The sequence below is a fragment of the Lycorma delicatula genome, chromosome 1, assembly GCF_047948215.1.
Source record: "Lycorma delicatula isolate Av1 chromosome 1, ASM4794821v1, whole genome shotgun sequence".
Classification (NCBI taxonomy): domain Eukaryota; kingdom Metazoa; phylum Arthropoda; class Insecta; order Hemiptera; family Fulgoridae; genus Lycorma; species Lycorma delicatula.
In genome coordinates this window covers 47,865,606-47,878,555 of record NC_134455.1, presented here as the reverse complement: position 1 = coordinate 47,878,555, position 12,950 = coordinate 47,865,606, and the positions used below count along the sequence as shown (strand labels likewise).

The window sequence follows — 12,950 nt, the reverse complement described above, 5'->3', positions numbered from 1 at the left end:
TATTGACACTATCAAATGAAGTCATGCAAATACAGAACTGTAAAAAAATCTGACATGCAGTTTGGAAGTATTGGTTGGCATTGCTTCACTCAATTAGCTTGAGATTTTCTTTGCTTGCTGATATTTGTAGCATTGTTATCCATGTCAAATTATGAAATTTAAATTGTTACACAAAATAAATTCAGTTTCAACTACAGTTGTTCTTCTGCAGCATGTACTTGAAAATTATTTACATAAGAGGAATTTCTTGCGATGCAACTCTTATGCTAACCAGAATTTTGGGAAGGCGATGCCTCTGTTAATTTAGATATCCCTTTTTGATACCTCTGTTTTCCTTTATGCAATATTAGGAATTTATTTAGTTTATTTTAGTGATTTCTGATAGCTGGTTACAGTTAGTGAAAAAAACAAAATGATTGGAGAGAAGTAAAAAACTGAAAAATTATTTCAAAGTAATTTCTATTAACATGAGTTTGTCTGAAATTTTTGCTCTCTCTTACATATCAAATTAAATGCAGACATCAGACAATTATTTGACTTTCATTGATTATCTAAAATAATTTAAAAAAATTACATTATGTATAATAATTAGCTGTAAATTAATAATAACACTGTTTAAAAAAAAAAGTTTTGTTATCCAGTTAAGGGTAAATGTTTACTTGAAAACTCATTTTTGTTAGTCAGTCAAATGTTATTGGACCTTTGTTAAAAACATGTACACTTGATTAATAGCAAGGTATACTCTTGCCATTGCACTTTAATCAGGATGTTAATTGCAGAATTCTTGCTCAGATAATTTTTATTAAATATAAAATGATATTTTATTTAATATATAAAATTTCATATTGTTTTGGTAGATAAAGTCTTTTAAAAAAAGTTAAACCATTGTGTTATTTACGAAAATAAAAAATTGTTAATTGTTTTACATATGTTAAATAAAAGAATTAACCCATTGATTAAGTTGATCAAGAGTTTGGATTCTTTTTTTTGACTGATTTTACTTTTAAAAATATTTTTCAGAATGTTTCATTGATATTGAAGTTATTTTAGAGTGTAAATCTAATTGCTTCTCCCTATATTATAAAACAAGTAAAAAAAAGTAAATCGAAGTGTTTAAAAACGAAGCAAAAGTTGTACGTTATAGATAAGTAATAAATTTTAACTGTTATTAAAGTCAAAATGACTGAAAAATTAATACCAAAGCTAAAATCAAAATGTTTTAATTACTTTGAACAGTATTTAGTGTATTTCTGTTTATTTGCAAAATTGGTCTGATAGTATTCAGAGATCCCATCATAAAAGTCACATGTGTACTGTTGTGGAAACAAGCGACTATGATCATTGTTATGGGCCAATAATATTATTTTTAAAAAAAGTTTGATTCTATTTCTTGCTTTTTGTTGCAGTTTTAACAGGGTTGGTATTTGCTTGCTTGTTTTGCATTATACATCAGAAGCATTGTTTCATGTTGCTCGTATTATTGATTTCATTGATAAAGAAGAGAAAGGAAGTAAAGGTAAAAAATTAAAAATAATTTTTTTTTTTAATAAAGTATAGTTTCTAATGTTCCCAGAATATAAAGAGCTAAAGCTGTAAAAAAAATTGTTGGTTGTCTGGAAGGTAAATTATGTTAGAATATGCCCTTAAAAACTCGGTAATTATCTTTTTTTTGAGAACTGGTTCATATAACATTAACTTCTCTAAAACTGCCAACAGTATATTGTGAAACTACGAACTGTACCCAGTGTTCTTTAACTTAATGGACAGTGGGTACTTGTTTACTTCCTATGTTGTTATTTGGTAATAAATTTACAGACTAGTATGGAAGTAATAGAGGTAAACAATAAAAATAAATAAATAAACATAAACTTTTGGGAAGTTATTACACTTACATTTTTTGTTGTATGACATGATGTTATGTACTTATCTGGATGAGTAAAGGACACTTGGTTACTGAAGGAAAATAGTGTTTAATATTATTCCCCAAATAGTATTGAGTTTTTATTTTCTTTAAAAGGTGACTGCCATAAATAATAATTTAATCCTATGTATCACTGGCTAGATACATATCTAGCCAGTGTAATAGAAACATTTGCTAGAGAGTGGACAGATTGTTTATCAGCACTGATGACTGGAGTTGCTCAGAAATCTAGTGTCCTAAGACCAAGTGTACACATGAGCCAGACAATTTTAGGATGGGAGAAAAAGTATAGAAAACAAAAGTCATGATCGACGCCCAAAGTCAAAGTCTCACAGCTGACAATATCCATGCCATTCAAGAGCTTATCTAAGGTGATCACTGGTTCACCATTGAAGAAATCACGTCAGAAGTGGGTATGAGCTATGGTAGTGCTCAGTCCATTATCACTGGTCATCTTGGCATTAGAAAAATTAGTGCTCTATGGGTTTTGAGGTTGTTGACTGAAAATCAAAAACAGGTCAAGTTGGAGATTTGTGAGAGACTTTGTATCGATTTCGACAAGAATGATAGAATGTGATGAGACTTAGCTCCATCATTACACTACGGAGTGAGGAGTGGTGAAGGAAGGATGAAGGGCTGCCCAGTGAAGGCCAAAACCAGTCTGTCAGCTGGAAAAGTTCTTGCAGCTATTTGCTTCAAGGGGAGTTTTACTCATTAATTTTCTTCACAGTCAATGAACGTATAACTATTGCCAGCTGCTACAGTCAACAAAAGCCGCCTGCCAAAACAAAGATGGGATATGACCATCAGAGATGTCATCCTTCCCCATGATAATTCCAGGTCCCACATTGCAATTTCGACGAGGAATAAATTGGAAAACTCAACCACCCTCTCTACATTACAGATTTGTCCCCCTGTGTCCACTTTTTGTTTGTCCCCTTGAAAGAATCACTTGGAGGGGAAAGATTTGAAAACAATGAAGATGTTGAAGAGCACATGCGCAATTGGTTGACGACTTGTCCTCAAACTTTTTATGAACAAGGAATATTCAAACTTCCAAATTGTTAGCAAAAGTATTGTAGATCATGCAGGAGACTGTATAGAGAAATGATGAAGTTACAAATTTTGTATATTATTAATCAATAAATTTATTTAAAAAAATTACTGTTTATATTTGATTCACCCTCACACTTAAACTAGAGATTTAGAGGAAGGATGACTCTTTAATTAATAATAATAATGCATGAATAATTGAATAATGTTAACTTTTTTATTATAGATAATTATGATTTTTACTCTTGCTTTTCATTGGTCTGTATGATTTATTTATTTTGTTGGTAGCTGGATATATGGCGTCTAATGTTGTATTTGTTCTCACACGACTGGGCTCCATAATCTTGTCTGTATTAACCTTCTGGTATGGATTGTCTTTAAGTGAGAACCAAGGATTTTCTGCTGCAGCTGGTAATTTTAATATTCCTGCTGTTAGATTGGCTGCTCTGGTTGCTGTTTGTTTACTCCAGGCATATTTGATGTTCCATTTCATTACTGATCAACTTCGTCAGCTTAGAGAGCAAAGTCCTCCAGCACAGACAAGAAAACTACCTACCAAGAAACCGCTTGGTAAAAAGAAGAAGGATGACTGTAAGTAATTTTTAATTGTTGTGATTAGATTGTATTATTTCAGTCACAGTGTATTCTCATACCCCATTTTCGATAAACAGATTCAGTTAATCATTAATTAATATTGAAATGGGACTTTGGTGATTTCTTAACCGGTACAAATAAATTTTTAATTTATTTTTCTCTCTTTCAACCCACTTTAAAAAATTTTTTTTTTTACTCTTAAGTATATTGTATAAAATTGTATCTTCTTAAATAAGAAATTTTGTTGTGACGGCAGGTACAACTTATTTTTTCTGCATACTAACAATTGTCTACAAATATTGAAGTGTGTAATTATTACACTATTATTTGATAAATAATTACCAATTAATTAATAACACTGATAAACATAATTTTTGTTTCCTAACTTGCGATAATGATTTTTCTGTTTTTTGATGCTGAAAATGAATATGAACTCAGTATTTTTCTATCACCTACCATTTTTGAAAAATTTTAATTATAGGATTTTTTTTCATTTTTCAGTGTATAGTTAGCATTTTAAGCTCCTTGTATTTTGTTAGCTCATTTTTAATTGTTTAACTTTGTTAACATATTTTGTAAGTTACAAATAAACAATACTAGACAAAGAATTAAATCATATCATAGTCACATATTATGACATCATATTTAATACTGAAGAGTGAACCTTCATGGATAAGGTTAATCATGTCTGTGCAGGTCAAAAAATGTAGTTGAAAACACAGCAGTGGTGTTTATATTAAGGACTGGATTTAGGAATGAATTAATTTTGTTCGGTCTTATTGCTGTCTTAAGTTTGTTAACTGCACAATGCCTCAAAATTGTGTAAATGATGTGGATGTCTTTTGTATGTATGTGGTGAGTTACCATAAAATCAAATAAAAAAAAAACATTACACCCTTAAGTAAAAAAGCATATTATTTGTACTTTCAGTGTAAAATTGGTGATTGGGATAAGATGTGGGCTCCTCATATAGTACGCACTAATTGTTCTGTATATTTAAGAGGATGGCTGAAAGGTACACAGAAGGCTTTGCCATCTGGTGTACGTATGGTTTGGAGTGAACCAAAGGATCATGTAACCGATGTTACTTTTGTTTAACAAGTGTGTCTGGAATTTCTAAAAAAATGTAAACATACTGTAAAATATCCATTATTGCAATCTGCAATCAGGCCTGTACCTCACAGTGAAATTATTCCAGTTCCTGAGCCACCTGTGAATCTATGATTCGAAAGCAGCAATGAAGAATCAGGTAGTACTGAAGAAGACAACAATGATTTTGATTTTAAATTATCTTCCAATAAGCCACATCCTATATCACAAAGTGAATTAAATGACTTGATTAGGGTTTTAAATTTATTAAAAGATCAAGCTGAACCTGTAAGGATCAAGACTGCAAGGTTGGAATTTACTTAAAAAAATACAAAAATGCTGTGCTTTCAAAACCGACAAAAAGAAATATATCAGTACTATTGATGAAAATAATTTGGTTTATTGCACAAATATTGATGAGCTTATATTGCACTTAGGGCAAGTTCATAAATCTGAGGACTGGCGCCTTTTCATAGATTCATCCAAGTATAGTTTAAAAGTAGTTCTACTACACAATGGTAACAAATATCCTTCGATACCAATTGCTTATGGTATTGATTTGAAAGAGATATATGATGTGATGAAAGACATTCTTGAAGAAATAAATTATAAAAAACATAGCTAGAACATATGTGGCGATGTGAAAGTTATTTTGTTAGGCATGCAATCAGGCTATACTAAGTACATGTGTTTTCTTTGAGAGTGGGACATCTGAGTTAGGGATAAACATTATGTTACCAAAGAGTGGAAAAAACAAGATAACTTAACTCCAAATGGGAAAAATATTCATGAAATATATATATATATATATATATATATATATATATATTGATAAATAATATTATTCCTTAGTTAAACCCAAAAAAATATTATTACTCCTTCACAATATCAAGGTAAGACTAATGAAAAATTTTGCAAAAAGCAGTGAAGAAGGATAGTCGCAGATTTTTATACATTAGACAGAAATTTCCGAATGTAAGTGAAGGAAAAATTAAAGAAGGAATATTTGTTGGTCTTCAAATTAGAGAGTTGGTTAAAGATGATATATTTAACTCTGTGTTAAATAATGTAGAAAGTGCAACTTGGGATTCATTTAAAGACGTTTGCAAAACTTTTCTTGGCAAACAAAAATTCTACAATTACCACAATATTGTTAATCAACTTCTTAGTTCACACAGAGCTATAGGATGTAATATGTCTTTGAAAATACATTTCCTCCACTCGCACCTGGATTTTTTCCCGAACAACCTCAGAGATGAGGTGAAAGTGACAAACACTGAAAGTTTCCACCAAGACATTTTGGTGATGGAAAATCGCTGTAAAGTGAAATAGAATACTAAAATGCTAGTTGATTACTGTTGGACATAAATTCAGGATGTGCCTAAGGCTATTTATAAAAGAAAAGCAGCAGTGAAATTATTCTGACACAGGTATGGCCATGCAAAATTATAAATTTTACAGATTTTAACTATATTTTCCCTTAATTTTTTTGAAGCATAATTTATTTAAAACTAAGGATGATAAAAAAATCGCACTTACAGATCTGTAATGTACGCAAAAATGCAATTCAAGAAATGGTATCACAGAGAAACATTAAAAAAATTTTTCTTTTGTCAGTGTAACCAGTTACTTATATTATTTATTGGTAATTCATCTTAATCCTTTTGAAGTTATCCAAAACAATAAGCCACAGCATAGTCTCCCCTCTTAATGTTCTTAACTACACACTATTCCCTATAAATTTTTGTGTTGGCCTTACTTTTTCTCTTGTTTATCCTACATTATATTAAAACATTTTTTTACCATGCTTATAAAATAAACCTTTTGAATTATATAAGATACATAAATAAAAAAATTTAGCCCTTTAGACATTGGCAAAATATAAATGCAAAGATAGACTAATCTTATCAACCATTTGTTACAAGCGTCAACAAACCTCTCTCTCTTTCTCTTTATATTTTATATTATCTTGAATCTACCAATGGTTTTAATGGTAATAATAAGAAAAACAACTCTTATCTTATCACCTGTGTGTACATTCTTATCTTATCTTCACTCAGTTAACCAACGACAATAATTTGTTGTTATATTTTCCAGTTTGAATCAATTTCATTGCTTTCACGACAAACTTAATTTCACAATGTTCTTGTCTCTTGTACAGCTTTAGAATGAATGATTGGTCTTGAAGTAATTCATTTATTTTATGCTATTTTTTTTTTGTTCAGCCATTAAAAAATTAAATCTTTATTATGTTATGCGTTTGTGTTTTACTGCTCTGATATTTTAAATTAACCCTTCAAGCCGGTATTTAAATTTTTAAAGTCCTACTCTACTGCCGGTAATTTAAATGCCCAACCAGCAACTATTACAGTACTAAAAGGAAAAATTTATAGCTTCAAAACTATTACACCAATTTAAACCAAATTTTCAGCTGAAGAATGATCCACTTTTTCCCATCTCCAATCTATGTCTTTTCTTGTACGCTTCACTTGTTTTATCAATATCGTCATCACTATCGCCACTACTCTGTTCAGAATCTTCTTTATTTTCATTACGATTTTCTGGGACAAAATCTTCATCAGTTTTGTCACTATCAAATTCACTACCACTTATCAAATATTCTAATGTTTACTGTCACACGTCTCATCTAAATATTCAATAATTTGTTCCGATGTAAGATTACGCGACGTGCTTGACCCGGCCATTTTCATTTACTCACAGCTGATGCAACTGACTGAAAGAAGAGCATTCAACTTCGTAGAACAAAATCGTATTTCATCACTGATATGCAATCCTACGCAGTTATAAAAACACGGAGGGGAAGAACGAAGCCTCGTGATAACACAGAGCCAGTTGTTCAAATAAACATTACGAGATGGCAGTGTTATGAAGTTTGGAAGCAAGCACTGCGTGCTGTGAGACTGTCACGTCCACCCACCAATACATACAACTTAACATGTGCGTGACATTCACGTGCTCCCTGCCTGAAGGGTTAACTGTCAACAGTAAATTTGTGTTCATTATAATTCACTATTATTAATTTTTCATTTAAAAGGTTAGTAGGCATTTAGAAGCATTTTACTGAAATTGAAAGACTTAACACAGTAATAATAAAATTAATAAAAAAATATTTTTAAAGTATTAAAAAAATATGAATTTTTGAATTTGACATTATTGCTAAAAAATTGATCAGTAAACATAAATTGTGAACAACAAAATATTTAAATATATTAGTAAAGAAAAAAGAAAAGTACAATATTTTTATGTTCACATGATGACATTCATTATAACTGTGTCTAAACAACTCAGAACTGTAGAACACAAGATGTAAGATGTGTAATTACTAAGAGAGTATGATTGATTGTTTTTTTATTGCCAAAAGAATTCCTCTACAGTATTCCTTTTAAGACACAGTATTATTCCATTATTAAGGCAATATGTATGAATCTATGTTTACTGAGTTCCTATTCATTTTAGAATTTGTTGCTAGAAAACAAACTTAATGCACTGTTACTAAATTGTGTATGAGAAGCCTGAGTGAGAATTTTACCCCGGCTTTTGTTTTATTGTACTTTAATATTAACCTTGAATATGCTATTCATGTTTTTTTTTATAATGTGGAATATGAGATGGATGAAGTGATTGATAAAAATTGTTAGACTATCTGATCTAGAAGCTAGGTTGCTAACCGTTACACATATATAATCCATAGACAACATACATTTTCTTTATTCAAATGACTAATTTTATTGTAATTATATGTACAATATATATATATATATATATATTTATTTTACATTGCGATTCATGTAAAGAGTTCTGACATTCTGAAACAGTGAAATATTCATTATTTTAGTAATATTAGGAAAAAATTGTACGATTCCATTTTTATTTAAAGTTCATTATACTTTTGTTGTTTCATTAGATAATGTATTACTAATCATTGGTTATTAATGTTTATTAATATTTTTAGAATTGCGAAAAAAATTTTAGTATGAACATTTATCAACTTTGTTAGGATGCCAATTAAAACAGACATCCTAATTTCTTATAGGGATTTGATTGTGATTCATGATAAAAAAAGAGCAACATTTTTTTAAACAGATTTAAGAGTGAGTTAACTAAGCAATTTGATTGCATTAGGGAAACAAAATCTACAAATGCAGTAATAAAAACTTGCATTAATTCTGATCTATATGCTCAGTTCTGAGTACGTGAAAAGAAGTATTTGGAATGGATATAAAAAAACAAAAATAAGATAAAATAAAATGATAGATGCATAGGATTTGTTTATCTTTCTTACAAGTGATTAATCATAGACAAGCCAGGTTGATGACTGAATTTCTATAATGCATATAGAACAATACGTCTACTGATACATTACAGTGCATATAGAATGTAGCCACAGTAAACTAATCAATGAAGACAGTGAAAGCTGTGAAATGAAAGCAGTGCTGTTACATTTTGATATTCTAACAAAACAAATCGTGTTTACATATATAAGAATATATTGTTATGGTAATGTGGATTGGGATCTAACCTCTAAAGATTAAAATTTTTAAGTTTTTGATCATAACCAATAATATTGGTTTAAAAATGAATATATATGACGTAAATTAAAATCAAATGGGTAATATTTTCATGTTTTAAAATAATACATTACTAGTACTTGCAATTTGTTGCCAAATGTAGTGGGAGTGCAGTCTTGGAACTGCTCTTGGAACAGAATGCGAGGATAGCAGGAGAGTTTATTATTTCCATACCAATCACAGAACCTGTAAAAATGTCACTTGCTGCTGTGTCTCATTTATAGTATGAGTCATTATTTATTTAGTGGCGGTTATAGTTAAGTTGTTTTATTTATGGACGGAGTTGTTATTTGTGTTCTGATCCTTTAGACTGGTGAAAATTTGTTGCCTGGGGCTGATCGTGGGAGAATAGGTGCATATGTACTTCATTCTCCCGGCATGATGGAAAAATGATAAATAAATAAATAAATAAATAAATTAATTGATAAATAAATGGTATTAATAGTATTAATAGTTAAATGGTATTTAAATGCTGAATGATGCAAGGATTACAGGAAAAATTAATTATAAATCTTGATTATAAGAGTTTTAATGAGGTTATCTCGTCTGTGGATGTGTTGGCCAGTTGAATAATCCATCTCAGAAGAATTAATGAGTAAAAAAATCAAACTTATTTTTTCAACATTAACATAAATTTTTGAAATTTTGAAACTTAGGTGCTTCGTGACAAAGAATACTGGAAATATGGCGTGAATATAAACTTGTTAGAAAAGGACTATCAGATAACTGTAAGTGAAAAGGTGAAGTATCTGTGATAAGTCCCATGATTAAGATGAATCAGACATCTTGGATGGGATCAGCAACCTTCAAAATGTAACTGGAAAATTAAGCTTGGTACACAAAGTTAAATTATTTTTAGTGAGACAGGTTTTTAATTTTAGGTTTATTTAATACTTTAGTATTGTACGGAACCAAGACTGGGCAATAATAATTATGACTTTTATTTTTAATTCATTTGATTGTATGAAGATAGAAGTACAATGATTAAATTTTCCAATTGTTAATTTCAACATTTGAAAAGTTAATAAGTGTTCTAAATAAAATTTTAATTCATAAATTTGAAGAATTTCATTATAATTTAAATCCATTTTGAAGTATTGGTGTATCTGTATGTAATAATAAAATAAATTTTTTCCAGCAAAGAGAGGTAATGCTGTTGATGAAGATGTGAATGAGCTGACAGAAGTTGACCAAAACACAAAAAAGAATCTCAAAAACAAAGCTAAAACTAAATAACATAATTTAAACAAATTAATGAATGTTTTTACAAATTCCAAATGCAATTTGAACACCTTAAAGTGCACAATTTATACTTAATAGGCTCAAGAGTTGTGAAATTATGTTAAAAAACATTTTTGTGTTATTTTTTGAGGAATCAGAACCCTGCTATTTACCATCAGGAAGTTTTTATTTTGGAAATGTTTATGAAAAATTTGAGACTGCTGTTGCTTTAAACTCGTTAGAAAAATTTGATAGTAATTTTTTTAACAAATTTAAATTTGTGTTTGTAGATTCAGTTATCATATATGTATGGAATTCAGTTTTTGGTACTTTTTTATTTTTGAAAAAATCGACTATCATTTAATAATGATGTTCATTCTTTATGGATAGAATTTAAAACAGATTACAGTGGATATTAATCAATTTTCCTTCCTTGTTTTTTCAGAATCCCATGTTTTATTTCAAAATACTTTACTCATAAAATCTTAAAATTTTATGTTCCGAGTTCTGATTTCTCTTCTTTTTTTGTGGTTGTTGGTATTTTTTGTAATTAAAATTCTCTTTAGAAAAAAGAACAAAACTAATATTTATTACAGTTTTTAAAAGACAAATATCTCATAGAATTTTAATTTTTATGAATATTCATTTGATATTATGAAGGATCTGAAATATATGGAATTCAGTGTTATTGTTGAAACCACTTACAGAATTTAAATGTTTATATATTATAAAATATGTAATATGTATTTGTGTTATTATTTATGTGTTGATTATTTACGTTATCAGTGTTCATCTTTCAGAAATTAGAAGAATTATGAAAATTCTTTTTTATTCTTGTAAAAAAGTAAAGTATTCTTTGAAGCAAATAGTTTGATAAATGGTATTTGTGAATCATATAAATGTATTTAGTTTTTGATATTTTGTTTTTTATATGTAAAATTGTCCAAACTGGAAGTCAAATTTTATTCATTTACCTAAATGAACTGAAAAATGTAATGATTTATCCTTTTGTGTTCATATAAAATATGTGAAAAAACGTAGGTATTAGGAAATACAGGACCATTCACGGGAACCGGATGTTTTTAAAATCCATTCACGGGAACCGGATGTTTTTAAAATAATCATAAAAAATAAATATTTACTTTAAAAAAGTTTTATTGGTACTGAAACACTTGTTAAATCAAAGCATTACGTTACTTACTCATGAAAGAAAAATTATGTCCGGCAAGTGATGTCCATTTTGGGCAATACATTGTTGTAGCCTTTCACGGTAACTGGCCTCAATTCTTTGCAGCATGTCTACATCATCCTGGGTGACGTGATGACGAATTGCGATCTTTAGGTCCTCCAATGTACACGGTTTATTGCCGTACACACGTGATTTCATTCCATGGCTTCCCTTGTTCGATGTTCTCCGGAGTGCTAGCAGTTCGTCGGGGACCCAGTGGTTTTTTCTTCAATATTGAATCACTTGTTCAAAGGTTGTTTACCCATCGCAATATTGTGTTATGTGAAGGGATACTTGCATTACGATGGATATTAAACTGCCAGTGGAAATCTCGCTGAACAGCAGTTATGGATTCGTCATCTCGCACAAAACTGTCATACGCGTACAGGCGTTGTTCTAGCATCCACGGCTCCATCTCAACGACTAAAATGTAAATGCTATGAACAAAGGAAACGTCAGACACCAGCCACGTGCCCCTCCCACCACAAATGCCTGAGTACAACCCACTTCAAAAACATCCGGTTCCTGTGAATGACCCTGTATTTATAGTGTATGCAGGAAAGTGAATGTGAGTTTGGCATTGTTATTTGAGATGATGTACAATAATGTAAATAGCACAACATTTTACCTTTGAACACTGATAACTCGTGAAGTATTCTTTGAATGAATTAATTTATTGATATTCAGTATGTTGTGTACTTGATTTTATACTAATAAAAATAATTTTCTCAATGTGTATTGGATAATAATTATTTGTATTTTGCTACTGTCAATGAAACTTTTGCCTGAGTTCCATAAATATGAGATCCATATTTATGATTATTTTTTCTGATAATCATTTTGTGTAGTTGAATTAATCATTAATTTTTCACTGGATAATGAATTGTTATCTAAGCAGTTGTGATCTCTGATCTTTCCATATGTTGTTTATTGCAAGCAGAGTTTAAAGCAATTATTTTGTATAAATAAAGGTTATTTTAAATGTTTTTCTGATTAATTAACATTAATTTTGTAGCCTTCTCTTGGAATAATGTTGTATTGTGTTCTTGTAGAAACGTTTCCATGAAGTTATATAATTTTGAAGAATTCTGTAAACTAAAGCAATAAAGATCAGTGATAACGAAATGCTCTTGTGTTGGAATTAAATTGTTCTTTATTTACAGAATCTGCCTATCAAGTTTGATACAATTAACAAAGTATCTGCTTTTTTAGTTTGTCCCCGTTTTTCGCTCACTATTAATTATACCTTTTTATT

General features: G+C 29.7%; 1 protein-coding gene across 1 annotated transcript in view; it reads left to right on the top strand.

Moving 5' to 3' along the window:
- TRAM (translocating chain-associated membrane protein 1) overlaps positions 1-12,431 on the top strand; it is a 39,643-nt gene extending 27,212 nt beyond the window's left edge. The window contains exons 5-7 of the mRNA XM_075354490.1: positions 1,407-1,516; positions 3,263-3,565; positions 10,385-12,431. Of these exons, the coding sequence (XP_075210605.1) occupies positions 1,407-1,516; positions 3,263-3,565; positions 10,385-10,482 (511 nt within the window). The 3' untranslated portion in view covers positions 10,483-12,431. The remainder of the gene's footprint in view (positions 1-1,406; positions 1,517-3,262; positions 3,566-10,384) is intronic.
- Positions 12,432-12,950: the final 519 nt, after the last annotated feature.